Source organism: Oryzias latipes, chromosome 5, assembly GCF_053564925.1.
Source record: "Oryzias latipes strain Hd-rR chromosome 5, Olatipes_Hd-rR_3.1".
Taxonomy (NCBI): Eukaryota; Metazoa; Chordata; class Actinopteri; order Beloniformes; family Adrianichthyidae; genus Oryzias; species Oryzias latipes.
In genome coordinates this window covers 36,602,566-36,619,387 of record NC_136241.1, presented here as the reverse complement: position 1 = coordinate 36,619,387, position 16,822 = coordinate 36,602,566, and the positions used below count along the sequence as shown (strand labels likewise).

At 46.2% G+C, this 16,822-nt stretch overlaps 1 protein-coding gene across 6 annotated transcripts in view; it reads right to left on the bottom strand.

Annotated features, from left to right (window-relative positions):
- Positions 1-5,997, bottom strand: part of cmah (cytidine monophospho-N-acetylneuraminic acid hydroxylase) — a 130,863-nt gene extending 124,866 nt beyond the window's left edge. For 3 of the 6 annotated variants that reach the window (XM_078947919.1, XM_078947915.1, XM_078947921.1), the window contains exon 1: positions 5,630-5,963. In XM_078947919.1, the coding sequence (XP_078804045.1) occupies positions 5,630-5,639 (10 nt within the window). In that variant the 5' untranslated portion in view covers positions 5,640-5,963. Of the gene's footprint in view, positions 1-5,629 lie in introns of all 6 variants that reach the window. The other 3 variants (XM_078947916.1, XM_078947920.1, XM_078947918.1) reach the window with 3 other exon arrangements.
- Between the last annotated feature and the right edge of the window lie 10,825 nt (positions 5,998-16,822).

Genomic DNA, 16,822 nt, shown 5'->3' with positions numbered 1-16,822 from the left:
TTATAAATAAAATAGGTCAGACAGACATCCAGCAGAGCTGTTGGAGACTGTTGGACAGTTGTCTGTTTCAGCTCTCCTTGCAAGAAATCGTACGGGCTCTTGGTGTCTGTTTCTTAATACTGTCTTGTGTTTTCAGAAATAACTTTGACAAATTGGTCCTTCGAAGCCGGATTACAAAACTGAAGGGGAGGTCCGATTGGGGAGAGGACTTCATGAAGACCATGACCACAGCCGGCGCGCTTTAGTAAGCAGCTGCTTGAGACCCTTTCCGGAACGAGATTCCTTTCACCGACTAGGACCCCAGCAGTTGACAGAACTCCGAGGAATAGACCAGGAGTGTTGAGTCCGATTTGCACCACAGTAAAAGAAGAGAATGAGAGTCACAAGGTTGTGGACTCTGTAAAGAAATAAAACAAGTCTAAAATAGCCGACTGCAGGGCGTGAGCTGAACGAAATGAAATGACAAATTCATTTTAATTAATACATAGTGTAAGTGTGTGTGAGTGGGAATATCTCACGTGCTGAGAATTTCAACCAAAAGCGGTTGTGGTACAACGCCTGATCAGTGCATGTACTAGATAAAATTTAGGAACAAGTAGAAATTACCACAGAAATAGGGTTGGCTGCCTCGGTCCCGTCGAGGCCTGACCAGAGCTCTTCTAGGGCCGGCGTTTGGGGGTGGGGGCCTGGGCTTGCTCCGGGGGGGGGCGACGCTTTCTGGCTCCTCTCTCTCTGTGTGGGGTGGGTGGTGCTGGGCCTGGGGTGTCGGCGCCTCCGGGAGTGGGGCCCCTGGGCTGGGTGGGCCTGGCCCCCTTGCTGGGGGGGGGGGGGGGGGGGGGGGGGGGGGACAGCTGTTTGACCACCGGGGGACAGTCTACCAGCTGTCCCCAACTTACTAGGCAGTGGCCCCCCTCCTATGGTTGCCGTATGGAGTGGGCCCCCCTCTTTCGGTTTTATTTTTGCACCTTAGACATGTAGGGCCCTTGGTAGGGGGGGTGCTTGGACATCACTGCCAGCAAGCAGCAGATGTCCTCCTGGCACCCTACCCGCCAATTTTAACCGCACCTTAGACATTTAGGGCCCCTTGGTGGGGAGGGTGAGGGGACATCACTGTGAGTAATCAGGAGATGTCCCCTTAGTGCCCTACCCGCCAATTTTAACTGCACCGCCCTTAGTACACACACCCCTCCCCCCTCAATATATACATCCCAACATAAACGGGGGGGTTAGTGTCCCTGGGGGGTGGGTTCTGGTCCCTGCTCCTGAGCGCTGGGCCCCGCCAAACTTCCAACATGGCCGAGCCTGGTCGGGCCATATTTACAACACCCCTTGTGGGCCCTCTTTTTTCCCCGGGGTTCCCCTTCCTGGGCGGGGGCGGCGGGCCCCTGCCTTGCTCCTCCCTGGACCAACCGTGGGCCGGGCGGATGGCTGCCTGGAGTGCGGAGCGGGTCTCCCTTGGGGGTCCTGGCTCGTACCTGGGGTGGGGGCGGGGGGATGCCCGGAACTCCTGGGTGGTGGTGGGGTCGTCTGGGGCTGTGGGCGTCCTTCTCCGGTGGGGCCCTGCGTTGGGCACTCCCAGCGCGGCGGGGGGCTGCTCTCCTGGTTGGGCTGGGGCGGCGCTCTCTTTCCCTCCGTGCCTCCCTGCTCTCTGGCTCTGGGGGCCTTGCGGCGGCCCTGCTGGCCCTGGCCTGGGTGAAGGGCTTGGTCGCCCGGGCGGCGGTTGTTCCCTGCCGGTTCCCGTGTGGCGTTGGCGGGATTCCGGCTGCCACTGCTGCTGCGGTGGGGGTCTTGGGGTGGGGATGGCTGGGCACTCTCCCTCCTTCTTGTCACGTTCCACCATCCATTTTAGAAGAACATAAACACTCACCTGAGCACAGGTGTTAGCTCACCTTTGCACTAACAGTTTGCATGATTGAATGACTGAAATATTTCACACTAGTTGGTTTTAAGGCATAAGTATGCGTGTGAACACTATCTGTTTTGTGTACATGTCGACAGGTGGACATTTTTGCAGCTAGCAGGTGTGTTTATAACATTTGAGTGTGTGTGTGGATAGGCCCCGCCCTTTTTGTACTACATTTGAACCTTACCATAATGATTAACAACCAGTAAACTTGTTGCTTTATGCTGCTTCATGATCTTACCCCCCTTCCCCTCCTATTATCACCCTCCTACCCCCCCCCCCTCTCTCTAACGTCCCAACGTCTCTCTAAAACTGAATTCCTCAATTACAAAAGGGGAATTTTGCTGCAAATGCAGAAAAGGTTTACAGTAAGAAGAAAAATGAAGATATGAAAGTAATGATGGTGAGTGAAAGAGATGTAATGTATCAAGGCGGACGTGGCCGCCCGAGAGATCATATTGGTTTTAGAGGAAGAAGCAGAAGGCCGTGGTTGAACAGGTGCCAAGCGCGGACAATTTCCCAGAGATTGTCCCCCAACAACAACAGCATGTCAGCATGACTAGACCGGGGGAAAGCAGTTGAACCGGAGGATGAGCACCTCAGAAACAAGGATGATGAACAAGTAGATGATCTAGAAAAAATTTAATTAATCCTGCAGGAATTTTTTTCTGTGAAAACAGAGAAGCCAGAAATCAGAATGACATTACATGTCAGAGAATAAGATTTTGTGGGTTTCTTAACCCTTGTGCTATCCTAGGCACCGTGGCTGCACCGTGGTGCAGCGGTAGGGCGGTCGGCCCATGATCATAAGATTGCAGGTTCGATTCCCGCCTTGCACGCCCATGAGTCGAAGTGTCCTTGGGCAAGACACTGAACCCCACCTTGCCTCTGGTGGTAGGCAGGCGCCTGTGTTTGGCAGCGGAGCCGCCATCAGTGTGTGAATGTGTGAGTGAATGTGTGTGTGACTGGGTGAATGGGACTCTAAAGCGCTTTGTCCTTGTAGGAAGAAAGGCGCTATACAAGTATACGCCATTAGACAGTGCTCTGAACCTTTTTTCTTCAATGATTTGTGATCTTCACTGGTGTCCATGGATTACATGAAATCTTTCCACCTTTATCCACCTTTGTCATGGTGGGGAGAACACGTCAATGGAAGGGGCGGGGGGGGGGGGGGGGTTATAGGACAGCACAAGGGTTAAAGTTAGAGATTAAAGAGTTCGGTGACATGATTTTTATCACAATACAATGCATATCCCGATACATTCCAAGACTGTACCAGAGGCAATATAACAATTTTTTAATGGCTTGGGCTGCATGGTGGTGCAGTGTTCAGCACTCTCGGTGGTGACCTGTCCCTGAAGCTGGGACAAGCTCTGGCAACCCTTTGACCCCAAAAGGGATTATGGTGGTTCTGGGGTTATGAAAATGGATGGAGTATGACGTAGAAAAAACGTTGTCTGAACATTATTACATCTTTCACATGAATAAAATTTTTGTTTAATGAGCAAAGTATTAAGCATTGCACCTCTATGTCACATATACGCATATGATGCAAATTGTACATGTGCACAGTGACAGTAAAGGCATTCTATTCTATTCTATATATAGCCTCTGTATAGTTGCTTTTACCAAAGCAAATTCATGGTGCTTTTCTTTTGGTGCATTTAGAAATATTATTTTAAAAAATGAACATCGTCTGTTTTCCACAACAAAATATGTGTCAGTACAAAAAAAACAAAGAATTAATATTCTATAACCAGTAAGGTTCTATAAGTTGAGGTTGAGAAAATACAGTAGAGTTTATTTCCAGCACTGCTGAATGTAGCCGAAGCGGTACTTCTAAAACTTCTGGTTTAACATCTGCATAAGCCAATATATCCTAGAAGTTTATCAACACCTTATCATTTCCATCTGACTAATCATTCTGCTTTTGAGGGAGTCCTGTATTAGAAAATGCAAAGCTCACTGTTCCCTTGGCCTAGTCATGCTTGTTCCTTTTTCCACAGGTCCAACACCCTGGAAAAGGGTTACTATAAGCTCCTCTTTGACATCCTCCTCTACCTCTCAAACCTCTTCAGTTACGTCCTCCAAAACCTCCCCTGCGTCAGCTGCCTCCACCATGATAAAACACTTCTTCTGTTTCTCCCTCAAAGGATGCACCCACAGTTTTTTTGTTTCTCTTTTCATTCACCACCTTTTCAGCGTGTAGAGCGTGATTCAAATACTGCTCTAATGTTCCCATGGATAAATCAATGTAATGTTTTTGTACCCAGCTTCTAATTGCATCTTTTGATCCAGCATGTAGAGCATTTTTAAATTGCTGCTGATAGGGCCCATCTGCTTGTCCATCATCCTCTAAACCAGAGTGAAATTTAAAAGAAGACATCATGCGTAGTCTGTAATCATCCAAGCTTTCCTCATCTTTTTGTTTTATTCCACCAATCTCTGTGTACTTAGCTCTGCGTCTAAAACGCGCCACCACTCTATCACTTAAACCTTGAACTCGTTGCTCCAGTAGGCCTGAACCTTGTGTCACAGGGACGTTGCCATCCATAGGATTCCAATCTCCCTGCACACAACGCCAATCCGGCCCAAAGTGGCCATCCACACCTGCTGCACCTCCTGACCATTCAGATGGTATGATTGTCTCAAACTTTCCATGTCCTGCACAAACTGATTCACGTCTGCTTTGTAAGAAATCACACCTTCTATAGCTTTCTTAACATCTTCCAATGTCCATGTCCTGTACACTAAAATAGTCGGGGTTGATCATCTCCTGCCTGGGGGTTTTGCAACCTGGATCATTGCAAATGATTCTGTCATTGCTGATGTGTCTTCAGGTGCAGAGGGGAGAGGAGAAAGTCCCTCTCCCATCGTTTTTAACCACTGTAATTTCTGCCCTGTCTGTGATATAGTTAATATTCCTTTTTGAGAGGATTCCCCATCATAAGGTGGGGGATCCTTTACTAACTGGGAGTAAAGAGAGCTGTTTACATCTGCTCCGTGTGGAGCAGGCGCTCCTCCTTCCTACTCTGCCTCATCTGCCCTGTGACGTGAACGCCGCCACGGAGCCTGTTTCGCCATCTTCACTTCTGTGGAACAACAATTTCCCCCCTCCTTTTTTTCTCTCCTGTTCCCTGAAGCTGCTCTGTCCTCAAATCCTGCTGTCTGCATTTTCGTCGTATCTTTTCCTGTCTTTTCTCTAATCGCATCCTGCAATGCAATTATTCTCTGAGTGTCAAACCTTCCATTAAATCCATAGTCTTTTACCCATTTATCCAAATACTCGATTTTTGTAGGATCCAGACTTTCCACATACTTCCAATCCTTGCTCTGCAAACTTTCTTTTGGACTTTCCTTACTCTGTGCCTTTCTCATTTCTCAATAAAACACTTGTTTGTTTAGCAGTTCAAAAAAACAAGCTGCAAATTCAGCGATTTGCACACAAAATCACATTAACATTCACACACTCTTTACTTTACTTATTTATAAATGCCGGCTTTTTAATTAATTCTTACAGCTCAAAGTTATGTTACTGGGATTTTTTATTCATATCTATACATACATAGATGTATTATCTTATTTAACATAGGATTTCGAGGACCCCGCCATCCTTGCCTGATGGTGTTTAGAATTCTCAGGGCTTTTACTTTCTTTTTAAACACGGAATTTAACGGACTCCGCCCTCCAACCAAGGATTTCAAGGACCCCGTCATCCGTACTTACGAAATTTCATAGGACTCCGCCGTCCTTTCCGTTGTCTTTCTCCTTTGGTATACCGTCAACCTTTCGGACTCCAGCCAACGGGATGGGCACCAGTTCCAACAAAGGGTTGATTCACCTAGGAGTCAGCTGTGGCCACAGTCTCCTGGGGCCCACCACGCTCGCTGAAATCCTCAGGTATGTTGGTATCCGGCTCGAAGGGACCAAATTAATGTTGGGTTAAAAAAACCTCAAACATCATAACAATTCAAAAAGGAAAAGAAAGACAAACAGACCAAGGTACCTTTACGAGGAGAGCAGACAGAGATCTACCCAGTAAACAATCTCTCTCCACTCTGGTGCATATTCTGCTGCACTCCCCTTTCAATAAGTTGCTTTGGGTTTTCCCTAAGTTACACATCCGCTGAGCTCTAAGGAGGGGAAACAGATAAAACACAGCTGCAGCACTATCAGATAACATGAATTGCAACATGTCCGTCCTTCCACAGTCGTCTCACATCATCTCCGGACCTCCAAAGCCTTTTCTCACAGATAAACTAACACAGAGCGTCCTTCGATACATTCTAGACACAGCTAACACAGGTTCTCAGGAAAATGCTAAAAAGACACAAAGATAAACATTTTCTCCCAAGGGTGTCCTGTGAAACAGATTCGGACACAGACACTTCTGCAAACATGATTAAATCACCTATATATATATATATATATATATATATATATATATATATATATATATATATATATATATATATATATATATATATATATATAGGTGATGCATAAAATAAGCAAATATGCGATAACATATACATTATTCCAACAGCTTGCCTGCCATATGCAGTGGTTTTGTTTTATAGTCTTTTGTTAATATTAAAGCCCTGGTTTCCCCTGCAACCTCCTGCCTCCTCATCCTCTCTGCGCCTGGGTACTTCCTCAACCTTCCCCCGTAACACCCCCTCTTTGGCTGGTTTAGAAACAAATGAAATCGAAAACAGTATTACTGATATGTCACTTTTTCCGCCATGGAGCAGCACAAAGATGTCCAGCCAATAAATGAGCGACTTTGGTCGCATTCCAGGCAGGCACTCTGTTTTACTTCGGTTACTCCCCTAGGGCGGGTCAGTTAATTAACTCACCTGTTCAGCTTTCTATTTAAGTCCAGGTGTGCAGTTGTTCATCCTCTTCCTTACCGCATGCACCGCATTCGTTGCCCCTCCCTCGTCCCCGGCGTCCACCTGTGAGCTCCGTTAGGGGTAGTTATTACCCAAAAGTTTTATGGAAATCTTATCTCATGGAATTGTACGGAGCCTTACGCCAAACGAAAGAATGTGAAAATAAATATTTTACTGCATGAGTCGTCTGACTGAAACAAGGGTTGTGTTTCATGTTGAAACCTAAATGTGGACTAGATTTCCACCTATGAACAATGTTCAAAAGATCCACCAAGAACAGAAGAAGATGAACTATAGAATAATCTGCTCAGGTGAGTGCAGACCAAGTTTCTTCAGACCGCGTTTCTTCTTGAAACAGGTTAAGGATAGTTTAAAAGAAACTACTTTGAGAAACTTAGCCCCTTCCTCATATAACCTCATAATAGGGTGAGGGGGTGGGGGGCTTAGCCTGCGATGAGCCTTGGGGGGGGGTTTACTAGGCAGTGGCCCCCCTCCTATGGTTGCCGTATGGAGTGGGCCCCCCCTCTTTCGGTTTTATTTGCACCTTAGACATGTAGGGCCCTTGGTAGGGGGGGTGCTTGGACATCACTGCCATCAAGCAGCGGATGTCCTCCTAGCACCCTACCCGCCAATTTTAACCGCACCTTAGACATTTAGGGCCCCTTGGTGGGGAAGGTGAGGGGACTTCACTGTGAGTAATCAGGAGATGTCCCCTTAGTGCCCTACCCGCCAATTTTAACTGCACCCCCCTTATTACACACACCCCTCCCCCCTCAATATATACATCCCAACATAAACACACACACATGCACACACACACCATCTCAAACACACATACACGCACACATATTTTGCAAGGAAGGTGGGACCTGGGTCCATCTGTCCCCTGCCTCTTCCCTGGTGGGGGGTGCGGGCCCCTTTGCAACGGCGGCCGTGTCCCCGGGGTGCCGGCTTCCTGGGCCCGGCGGTGCTCTCTCCGCGCGGTGGGGGAGTTCACATTACATCTGAGCCGGGGGTGTCTGGTCCCTGGGGGGTGGGTTCTGGTCCTTGCTCCTGAGTGCTGGGCCCCGCCAAATTTCCAACTGTGGCCGAGCCTGGTCGGGCCATATTTATAACACCCCTTGTGGGCCCTCTTTTTTTCCCCGGGGTTCCCCCCTCCTGGGCGGGGGCGGCGGGCCCCCTGCCTCACTCCTCCCTGGACCAACCGTGGGCTGGGCGGATGGCTGCCTGGAGTGCGGAGCGGGTCTCCCTTGGGAAGTCCTGGCTCGTACCTGGGGTTGGGGCGGGGGGATGCCCGGAACTCCTGGGTGGTGGTGGGGTGCTCGTTTGGGGCTGTGGGCGTCCTTCTCCGGTGGGGCTCTGCGTTGGGTTCTCCCGGCGCGGCGGGGGGGCTGCTCTCCTGGTTGGGCTGGGGCGGCGCTCTCTTTCCCTCCGTGCTTCCCTGGCCTCTGGCTCTGGGGGCCTTGCGGCGGCCCTGCTGGCCCTGGCCTGGGTGGCGGGCTTGGTCGCCCGGACGGCGGTTGTTCCCTGCCGGTTCCCGTGTGGCGTTGGGGGGATTCCGGCTGCCGCTGCTGCTGCGGTGGGGGTCTTGGGGTGGGGATGGCTGGGCACTCTACCTCCTTCTTTTCACGTTCCACCATCCATTTTAGAAGAACATAAACACTCACCTGAGCACAGGTGTTAGCTCACCTTTGCACTAATAGTTTGCATGACTGAATGACTGAAATATTTCACACTAGTTGGTTTTAAGGCATAAGTATGCGTGTGAACACTATCTGTTTTGTGTACATGTCGACAGGTGGACATTTTTGCAGCTAGCAGGTGTGTTTATAACATTTGAGTGTGTGTGTGGACGGGCCCCGCCCTTTTTGTACTGCATTTGAACCTTACCATAATGATTAACAACCAGTAAACTTGTTGCTGTATGCTGCTTCATGGTCTTATCCCCCTTCCCCTCCTATTATCACCCCCTACCCCCCCTCTCTCTAACGTCCCTCTCTCTTCTTCCCCTCTTTCCTTTTCCGTCCGGTCCAACACCAAAGATTTTCAGACATGATTGAAATTAATAAAGTTTGGCCTCAATTACAAAAGGGGTTTATTCAGACATACCTTTGGTTTGTCAGAAGATTAATAACCCCTCTTGTTAAAGCAAAATATGTCCAACACAAGAGGCCCTCAGCTCTCGTCTGTCTGCCCAGCTGTTGGACAGGACAAGTTAAAAAAAAAAAAAAAAAAAAAGAAACTACTTTGAGAAGCACAGGGGTGGGGGCGTTCCTTGGCATAACAGAGGACCAGAGGACTCAAAAGTTAGTTTTCCCACTAAAGAATAAATCCACCTGAAAGCAGGTGAAGATCAGAGGAGGGTTCACTGATGCTACAGAAAGTTCCTGATTCCACTTTCCATCCCTCGCCCTGAGATGAAACATCAAAATCTGAGATTTATTATTCTAGTTTCAGATTAAATATTTCAATGTAAAATGACTTTTTTCAGGTTGAGGTGTATGAAGCATTCTTTATACTGTAGAGCAGGGATGCCCACACTCTCTTGGCATGCAAGCTACTCTTGAGACAACAAGCTCCAGAAGATCTGGAGCATTCACATAGACAATCTCCTTATACGTCCGTATGCATTGAAAAGCAGAAAGTCAGGTTTATAAGGGTACATGAGAAGGTCATATCAAGCCGATATAACGGTCTGATAAAAGGTACATCTTTCCAGGTAACCCGAACCCTGTAAATGGTGTAAGCTAGATCCCTGGATAATGATTCCAGCAGAGGGTGCCATAGATCCATGAAAAATATAATCTTAACTTTGCACTAATTCTTTCCTTTGGTAGGATTTAACATTTGATGGGTCACCTGCAATCCTGATGGCTTTGCAGGTGAGAGGATGAGGAGCCTTCTGATCACCATTGATGATCAGTGGAGCGTGCTGGCTGTGAGTTCTCCTGAAGTCCACAACCATCTCCTTTGTCTTCTCCACATTCAGGTGGAGATTGTTGTCTTTGCACCACAGAGCAGCCTGCTCACCTCACTCCTGTAGGGGGTCTCATCGTTGTTGTTGATGAGACCACCACTGTTGTGTCATCCGCAAACTTGATGAAGAGGTTGGAGCTTGATGTTGGGGTGCAGTGTGAGTCAGCAGAGTGAAGAGAAGGGGGCTCAGCACACATCCTTGGGGGATCCCTGTGTTCATTGTGATGGTGCTGGAGGTGTTGTTAAATGCGAACTGCCTGTGGTCTCCCTGTCAGAAAGTCCAGCAGCCAGTTACACAGGGAGGTGTTGAGTCCAAGTTGGTCCAGTTTGTGGATGAGCTGCTGGGGGGGATGACGGTATCCTACAGCTAAACCAGGACAAAACAGGTTTTAGTGATCGGTTCTGAAGACAAGAGAAAGATTGATAAACTAAAGAATTACAAAACTTCTCAGTGTGTGAGAAACCTGGGTGTCATTTTTGACTCTGAGATGAATTTTATCCCACAAATTAAAAATATCCCGAAAACAGGATTTTATCATCTAAAAAATATAGCCAGAGTCCGCCCGTTTCTCTCTCTTGCCAGCACAGAGGTGCTAATGCATGCTTTTATTACCAGCAGACAAGATCACTGTAATTCCCTGCTCTCTGGTCTTCCCAGAAGAAGGATATCAAACCTTCAACTGCTGCAAAATTCAGCAGCACGCGTTCTGATGAGGACCAGGGGGCGGGAACACATTACACTGATTTTAAAATCACCGCATTGGCTCCCTGTGCTCTTCAGGATTGATTTTAAATTTCTTTTATGGGTTATAAATGTTTTTATGGTCTCGGGCCTTCATATTTATCTGACATGATTTTAAAGTATGAGCCCTCGCGGACCCTGAGGTCCTCTGATACCGGCCTTTTGGTTATTCCAAAAGTTAGAACTAAAACATACGGCGAGGCCTCATTCAGTTTTTACGGACCTCGCCTGTGGAACAGCCTCCCAGCATGCATCAGAGACTGTTCATGTTTTTAAAGGAAGGCTGAAGACCTCCCTTTGTTCTATCCTAGGCACTTTAACATTGGGAGTTGGGTCATCTAGACCCACTAGACAGTGCTCTGAACCTTTTTTCTTCAATGATTTGTGATCTTCACTGCTGTCCATGGATTACATGAAATCTTTCCACCTTTATCCACCTTTGTCACGGTAGGGAGAACACGTCAATGGAAGGGGGGGGGGGGGTCATCTGGACCCCATAGGATAGCACAAGGGTTAATCTTGCTCTTAGTTGAATTTTTGGAATTTACTTGATACTTTAATTATTTATTTTCTCCTTTTACTAGTTTTATATGTGTATGTATATATATTTATTCATTTATTTGTTTTATTTATTTATTTTAATTTTTTTAGTCACACTTATCATTTTATATGTCTATTAAGTTTTATGTAATTATTTGTTTCTTGTTTTAAATATATTTTTATTTTAATTTCATTCATTTCATTTCATTCCTGCTAAAGAAACCACTTCTCTTTACCTAAACACCGCTAGCCTTAGCTTAAAACCTAGCATGGCCACCACTCCTTCCGCCTCTCCTCCTCTCTCCTGCCCCATGTGCCATATGTTTAGTGATGATCCTGCCTCCTTTAGTGAAGATAGGGGTAGGTGTGTTAAGTGTAGTCTTGTGTTAGACTTGGAGGCCAGGCTGGAGCAGTTAGAAGCGCGGCTCCGCACAGTGGAAGCTAAGCCGGCTAGCCAGGTCGTTACTCGTAGCGCGGGCCGCGCTACCAGGGCTAACTTAGTTAGCACCCCAGCGCCCTCCCAACAGCCGGGAGACAGTCAGGGGTTTGCACCGGTTGGGAGGAAACATAGTGCTAAACGCAAAAACTTAGAGCACCCGAGACTCCACATTAGTAATAGGTTCTCCCCCCTCGGCGACACACCCGCTGAACACTCAACTCTGGTTATCGGCTCTTCTGAAGTTAGAAACGTGGAGCTCCCAGCGGCTACAGTCAGGTGTTATCCGGGGGCCAGAGTTGGTGACATTGAGGGGAACCTTAGGATGTTAGCTCAGAGTAAGTCCAGGTTCCGTCGAGTCGTGATTCACGCAGGCGGTAATGATGCCCGACGGAGACAATCAGAGGTGGTTAAGTTAAACGTAGCTTCGGTGTGTAAACTGGCTAAGACGATGTCCGACACTGTAATTTTCTCTGGTCCCCTGCCGAACTTAGTCAGTGATGAAATGTACAGCCGCTTTTCATCATTTAACCGCTGGCTTTCTAGATGGTGCCCAGAAAACGGCGTTGGTTTTGTGGATAACTGGAGCGCGTTTTGGGGGAAGCCCGGTCTCATGCGGAGAGACGGCGTCCATCCCACCCGGGACGGTGCCGCTCTTCTTTCTAGAAACATTTCTGCTAGCCTTAGTCTGTTAACCTGACAATCCAGAGACGAGACCCGGGCGCAGAGCAGCAGTGTAAAACGCTCCTCTGAGCCTCCCTTAGGGTTAGTGCCGGTGCAAAACCCATGCAGGGAAAGTCAAGCAGGTCCTAGCTTTAGCTTATGTGCTGAAAGACAAATGAAAGGAGCGCGTCATAGAAACCTTAAAGTGACAGACAGCAGTTCTCACAAGCAGAATTATGATGTAATTAAATGCGGTTTATTAAACATTCGATCCATTTCCTCCAAGTCCCTCTTAGTCAACGAGTTAATCATTGATAACAACCTCAGTCTTTTAGCCTTAACAGAAACTTGGCTCCAACAGGATGACTATGTTAGATTGAATGAAGCAACCCCCCCCCCCCCCCCCCCCCCACTTATGCTAACCATCAGAAATCCAGGATTTCAGGTAAAGGAGGTGGTTTGGCAGTAATATCACAGTCTAGCTTACTTCTCAGCCCTAAAGTTAAAAATGCTTATAATTCATTTGAAAACATCATATTGTCTTTAAGTCACCCAAACAGGAAAACTCCAAAACCTGTTTTACTCATAATTATTTATCGCCCCCCCGGCCCATATTCAGAATTTTTAACTGAGTTTTCCGACTTCCTATCGACTATTGTCTTAGATTCTGATCAAACTATAATAATAGGGGATTTTAATATTCATGTTGATGACCCCAGTGACTGCCTAGGAAAGGCTTTTGCAGCTTTATTAGATGATGTTGGTTTCACCCAAAGTGTGAATGAACCCACTCACTGTCATAAGCACACCCTGGACCTTGTTCTAACCCATGGGATAGAGATCAGCCAGCTGAGTGTCCTTCCTCTTAACCCCATCATTTCTGATCACTTTCTGATTACCTTCCAGTTTACACTGGAACATCCTTCTGTCCCAGTGAATAAGAAACAGCTTAGAAGAACCTTAACTGACCGTTCTGTGTCTGAGTTTAAACACACAGTTCAGCCAGTACTTAGTGATATTCTGAGAAAATACTCTGAGACCAGCTCCCATAGTATCAGTCCTAGTATAAATGACCACTTTGTTAATGATGCCTTACAAGCCCTCAGGAGTACACTCCATGTTGTTGCCCCCTTGAAACCTAAGTTCGTCAGACAAAACCGAGTAGCACCGTGGTTTAACGCTGAAACTCGTTCTCTTAAACAAGAAACCCGTAAGTTGGAAAGAGAATGGCGCCGCTCTGGTTCGGAGCAGTCTCTGGATATCTGGATACATAGCCTATTAAATTAACTCACTCAAAAACTCATCTTTTTACATTGGCTTTTAACACCAGAGAGAATGATAATTAGACAGTTTTTATTTTTTTTTGTGTGTGTTTTCTTTTATTGATGATTTTATTATCATTTTACTGTGTTTCTTTGAATTTTACCTATGGTTTTAGTGTAGTTATACGTGTGCAGCACTTTGGATGTCTGGAAGATGTGAAAGTGCTATATAAATAAAGATTTGATTGATTGATTAAATTATAAAAAAGCTCTGCGTAGAGCTAGAAGCCAGTACTATTCAACCTTAATATCAGAGAATGGAAACAACCCAAGATTTTTTTTTTTAGCACTACAGCTAAATTAACTCGCAGTCAGAGCTCAGTAGAACCACATGTTCCTGTTTCTCTCAGCTCTGATGATTTTCTTACATTTTTCGACAGTAAAATCTCAAATATTAGACATAAGTTAAATCAAGTTATTCCTATTATCAGCCCAGAACAGGCTGAAGCGGTAGAAGTGGAGGCATCCATAGAAACCTCTGTAACATTAGACTGCTTCACTGCTGTGGATCAAGCGGAAATAACATCAATTATTACGTCCTCCAAATCCTCAACGTGTCTGTTAGACCCAATTCCCACTAGACTTTTTAAAGAAACTTTTCCCCTAATTAATGATCCCATATTAACAATGATAAATGCCTCTCTGGAAACGGGTTACGTGCCACAGTCTTTTAAATATGCAGTTGTTAAACCTCTTCTGAAAAAGCCCAGTTTGGATCCTAGCATCTTGGCCAACTATAGACCGATATCAAACCTGCCCTTTATTTCTAAAATCCTAGAAAGAGTTGTAGTTAGGCAGCTTTACTGCCACCTACAGGACAACAGCCACTTTGAAGACTTTCAGTCGGGGTTTAGACCTCACCACAGTACGGAAACTGCACTAGTTAGAGTCTCTAATGACTTGTTATTGGCCTCAGAAAAGGGACTACTTTCTATTCTGGTCCTGTTGGACCTCAGTGCTGCCTTTGACACTATCGACCACGGTATTTTACTCCATAGATTAGAGCAGGACATAGGGATCAGAGGATCTGCTCTCCAGTGGTTTAAATCCTATCTGTCCGATAGGTATCAGTTCGTTAATGTAAATGGCCATTCCTCTCAGTGCACTCGAGTCAACTATGGAGTCCCACAGGGCTCAGTCTTGGGACCGATCCTGTTTACACTTTATATGCTACCCCTAGGAAACATAATCAGGAAACACAGCATTAATTTTCATTGTTATGCCGACGATACGCAGTTGTATTTATCCATGAAGCCTGACCAGAATGACCAGATAGAGAAACTGAACGCCTGCATCAGAGACATCAAGACCTGGATGACAATTAATGACCTCCTCTTGAACCCAGAAAAAACTGAGGTCATTATACTTGATCCTAAAAACCTCAGAGAAACTCTGTCTGCTCAGATAGTCTCCCTGGATGGCATAAGTATAGCCCCCAATTCCACAGTTAGAAACCTTGGGGTTTTACTTGACCAGGATTTATCATTTAAGGCTCACATATCTCAGGCGTGTAGAACTGCCTTTTTTCACCTGCGGAATATTGCTAAGATCAGAAATATACTTTCTAAGAGTGATGCTGAAAAACTCATCCATGCATTTGTTACGTCGAGGGTGGATTACTGTAACTCCTTGTTAGCAGCGTGTCCTAAGAGTTCCTTAAGAAGTCTCCAGCTTGTTCAGAACGCAGCAGCTAGATTGTTAGCAGGAACTAGCAGAAGAGATCACATCACTCCTGTGTTAGTTTCACTTCACTGGATCCCAGTTGATTCTAGAATCAAGTTCAAGATCCTCCTGTTAACCTAGAAGGCCTTACATGGAATGGCCCCGTCCTATATTAAGGACCTCATAGTCCCTTACCATCCAATGAGAACACTTCGCTCACTAAATGCAGGACTGCTTGTGGTTCCTAGAATTAGTCAAAGTACGGTTGGAGGTAGAGCGTTTAGCCACCAAGCCCCTGTCTTATGGAATAAACTCCCAGCTCATGGAAGAGAGGCCGACTCAGTTTCTACATTCAAAGTTAGACTGAAAACATTCCTCTTTGGACAGGCTTATTGTCAGACTAGTTAGTATTTAGAGATTATTTAACCTAATGTTAATTTGTTTAAATTAAACTTAATAACTATTTGTTTTAAAAGGCTGCTAGAAGTTGAAGCTGGGGTAACTATGGTGCACTGGGGTTCTGTCCTCTTTCCTTTTTTACTTCTACCCTTCCTCTCTTCTCTATTCTTGATCATAATTCATCATTTAGTTCTCCATGCCTCTGTTTGGTGCAGTGATTCATGTATTGTCCCTCTTTTCCTCTCCACTCCTGGGGAGTGGGAGTGCTTCCAGACTCCAGTTGGCTCATCCGTGCTCCAGTTCCTGACCGTTTACCTCGCCTTTGCTCCTGCTCCTACACTTGGCTGTGGATCCTGTCTCAGGCTCATCTCTGGCTCGTCTCTGCTCTGTACCTGACCGAGTACCTCGTCTCTGCTCCTGCTCCTACACCTGGCTGTGGTTCCTGTCTCCGGCTCGACTCGCGCCTTTGACTGTCCCCCCAACCACGGCTGGATGAAGCTCGTCTGCTGGACTTTTATATATGTAGTTGTAGATTTAGATAAGTTAATTCTTCTCTAAGAGTTCTAGTAAATCACCTGTCCGTCCTGGGGGAGGATCCCTCCTCCATGTGTGCACCCCTGAGGTTTCTACGTTTTTTCCTGATCCAGTTTTTTTGTTTTTTAGGAGTTTTTCCTTACCGCGAAGGGGGGTCTAAGGGCAGGGATGCCAGTATAAATTAGTCAGTTTGTTAGTTCATTTTAGTATTTTCCTATTGAGCTCCATGTATTTATGATCCTTTTGAGTTCATGTTTTACTTCGAAGCCCATCAAGATTTTCCAGTTGTGATTTTGGGCAATACAAATAAAATTGAATTGAATTGAATTTTGCATTTAATTTGTAACTCCAGTTTTTTCCTCTGAAGGATCCTTCACATCGGTGACTGACTTTTCTCAGTGAACGGGGTCGCTACAATGGGATTGCCCGGGTCTGACTCTTTTGATCAGATCTGGGGGTTCTGTGGTAGTGTACTCCGTGAACTTGGGTGGAGGGGTCACTGATGTGGACATGTCCCCAAAATATCGTTTCCCGCTTCAGCACGAAGCCAGGTCTCTACATTCCATTATTTTATCACTCTTTTTATCATGGTGTGGTTTATCATGGTGTGCGTTTGTGTGTCTGTGTGTGGGGGGGAGGGGGGGGGGTTGTCGGCACTGTTTGTCTTGTCATCTTGTTTTTAAATGTTATTGTATTTGTATTGGATTTTATGCACAGCACTTTGAGTGACATGTCTTGTTGTTAAAAAGT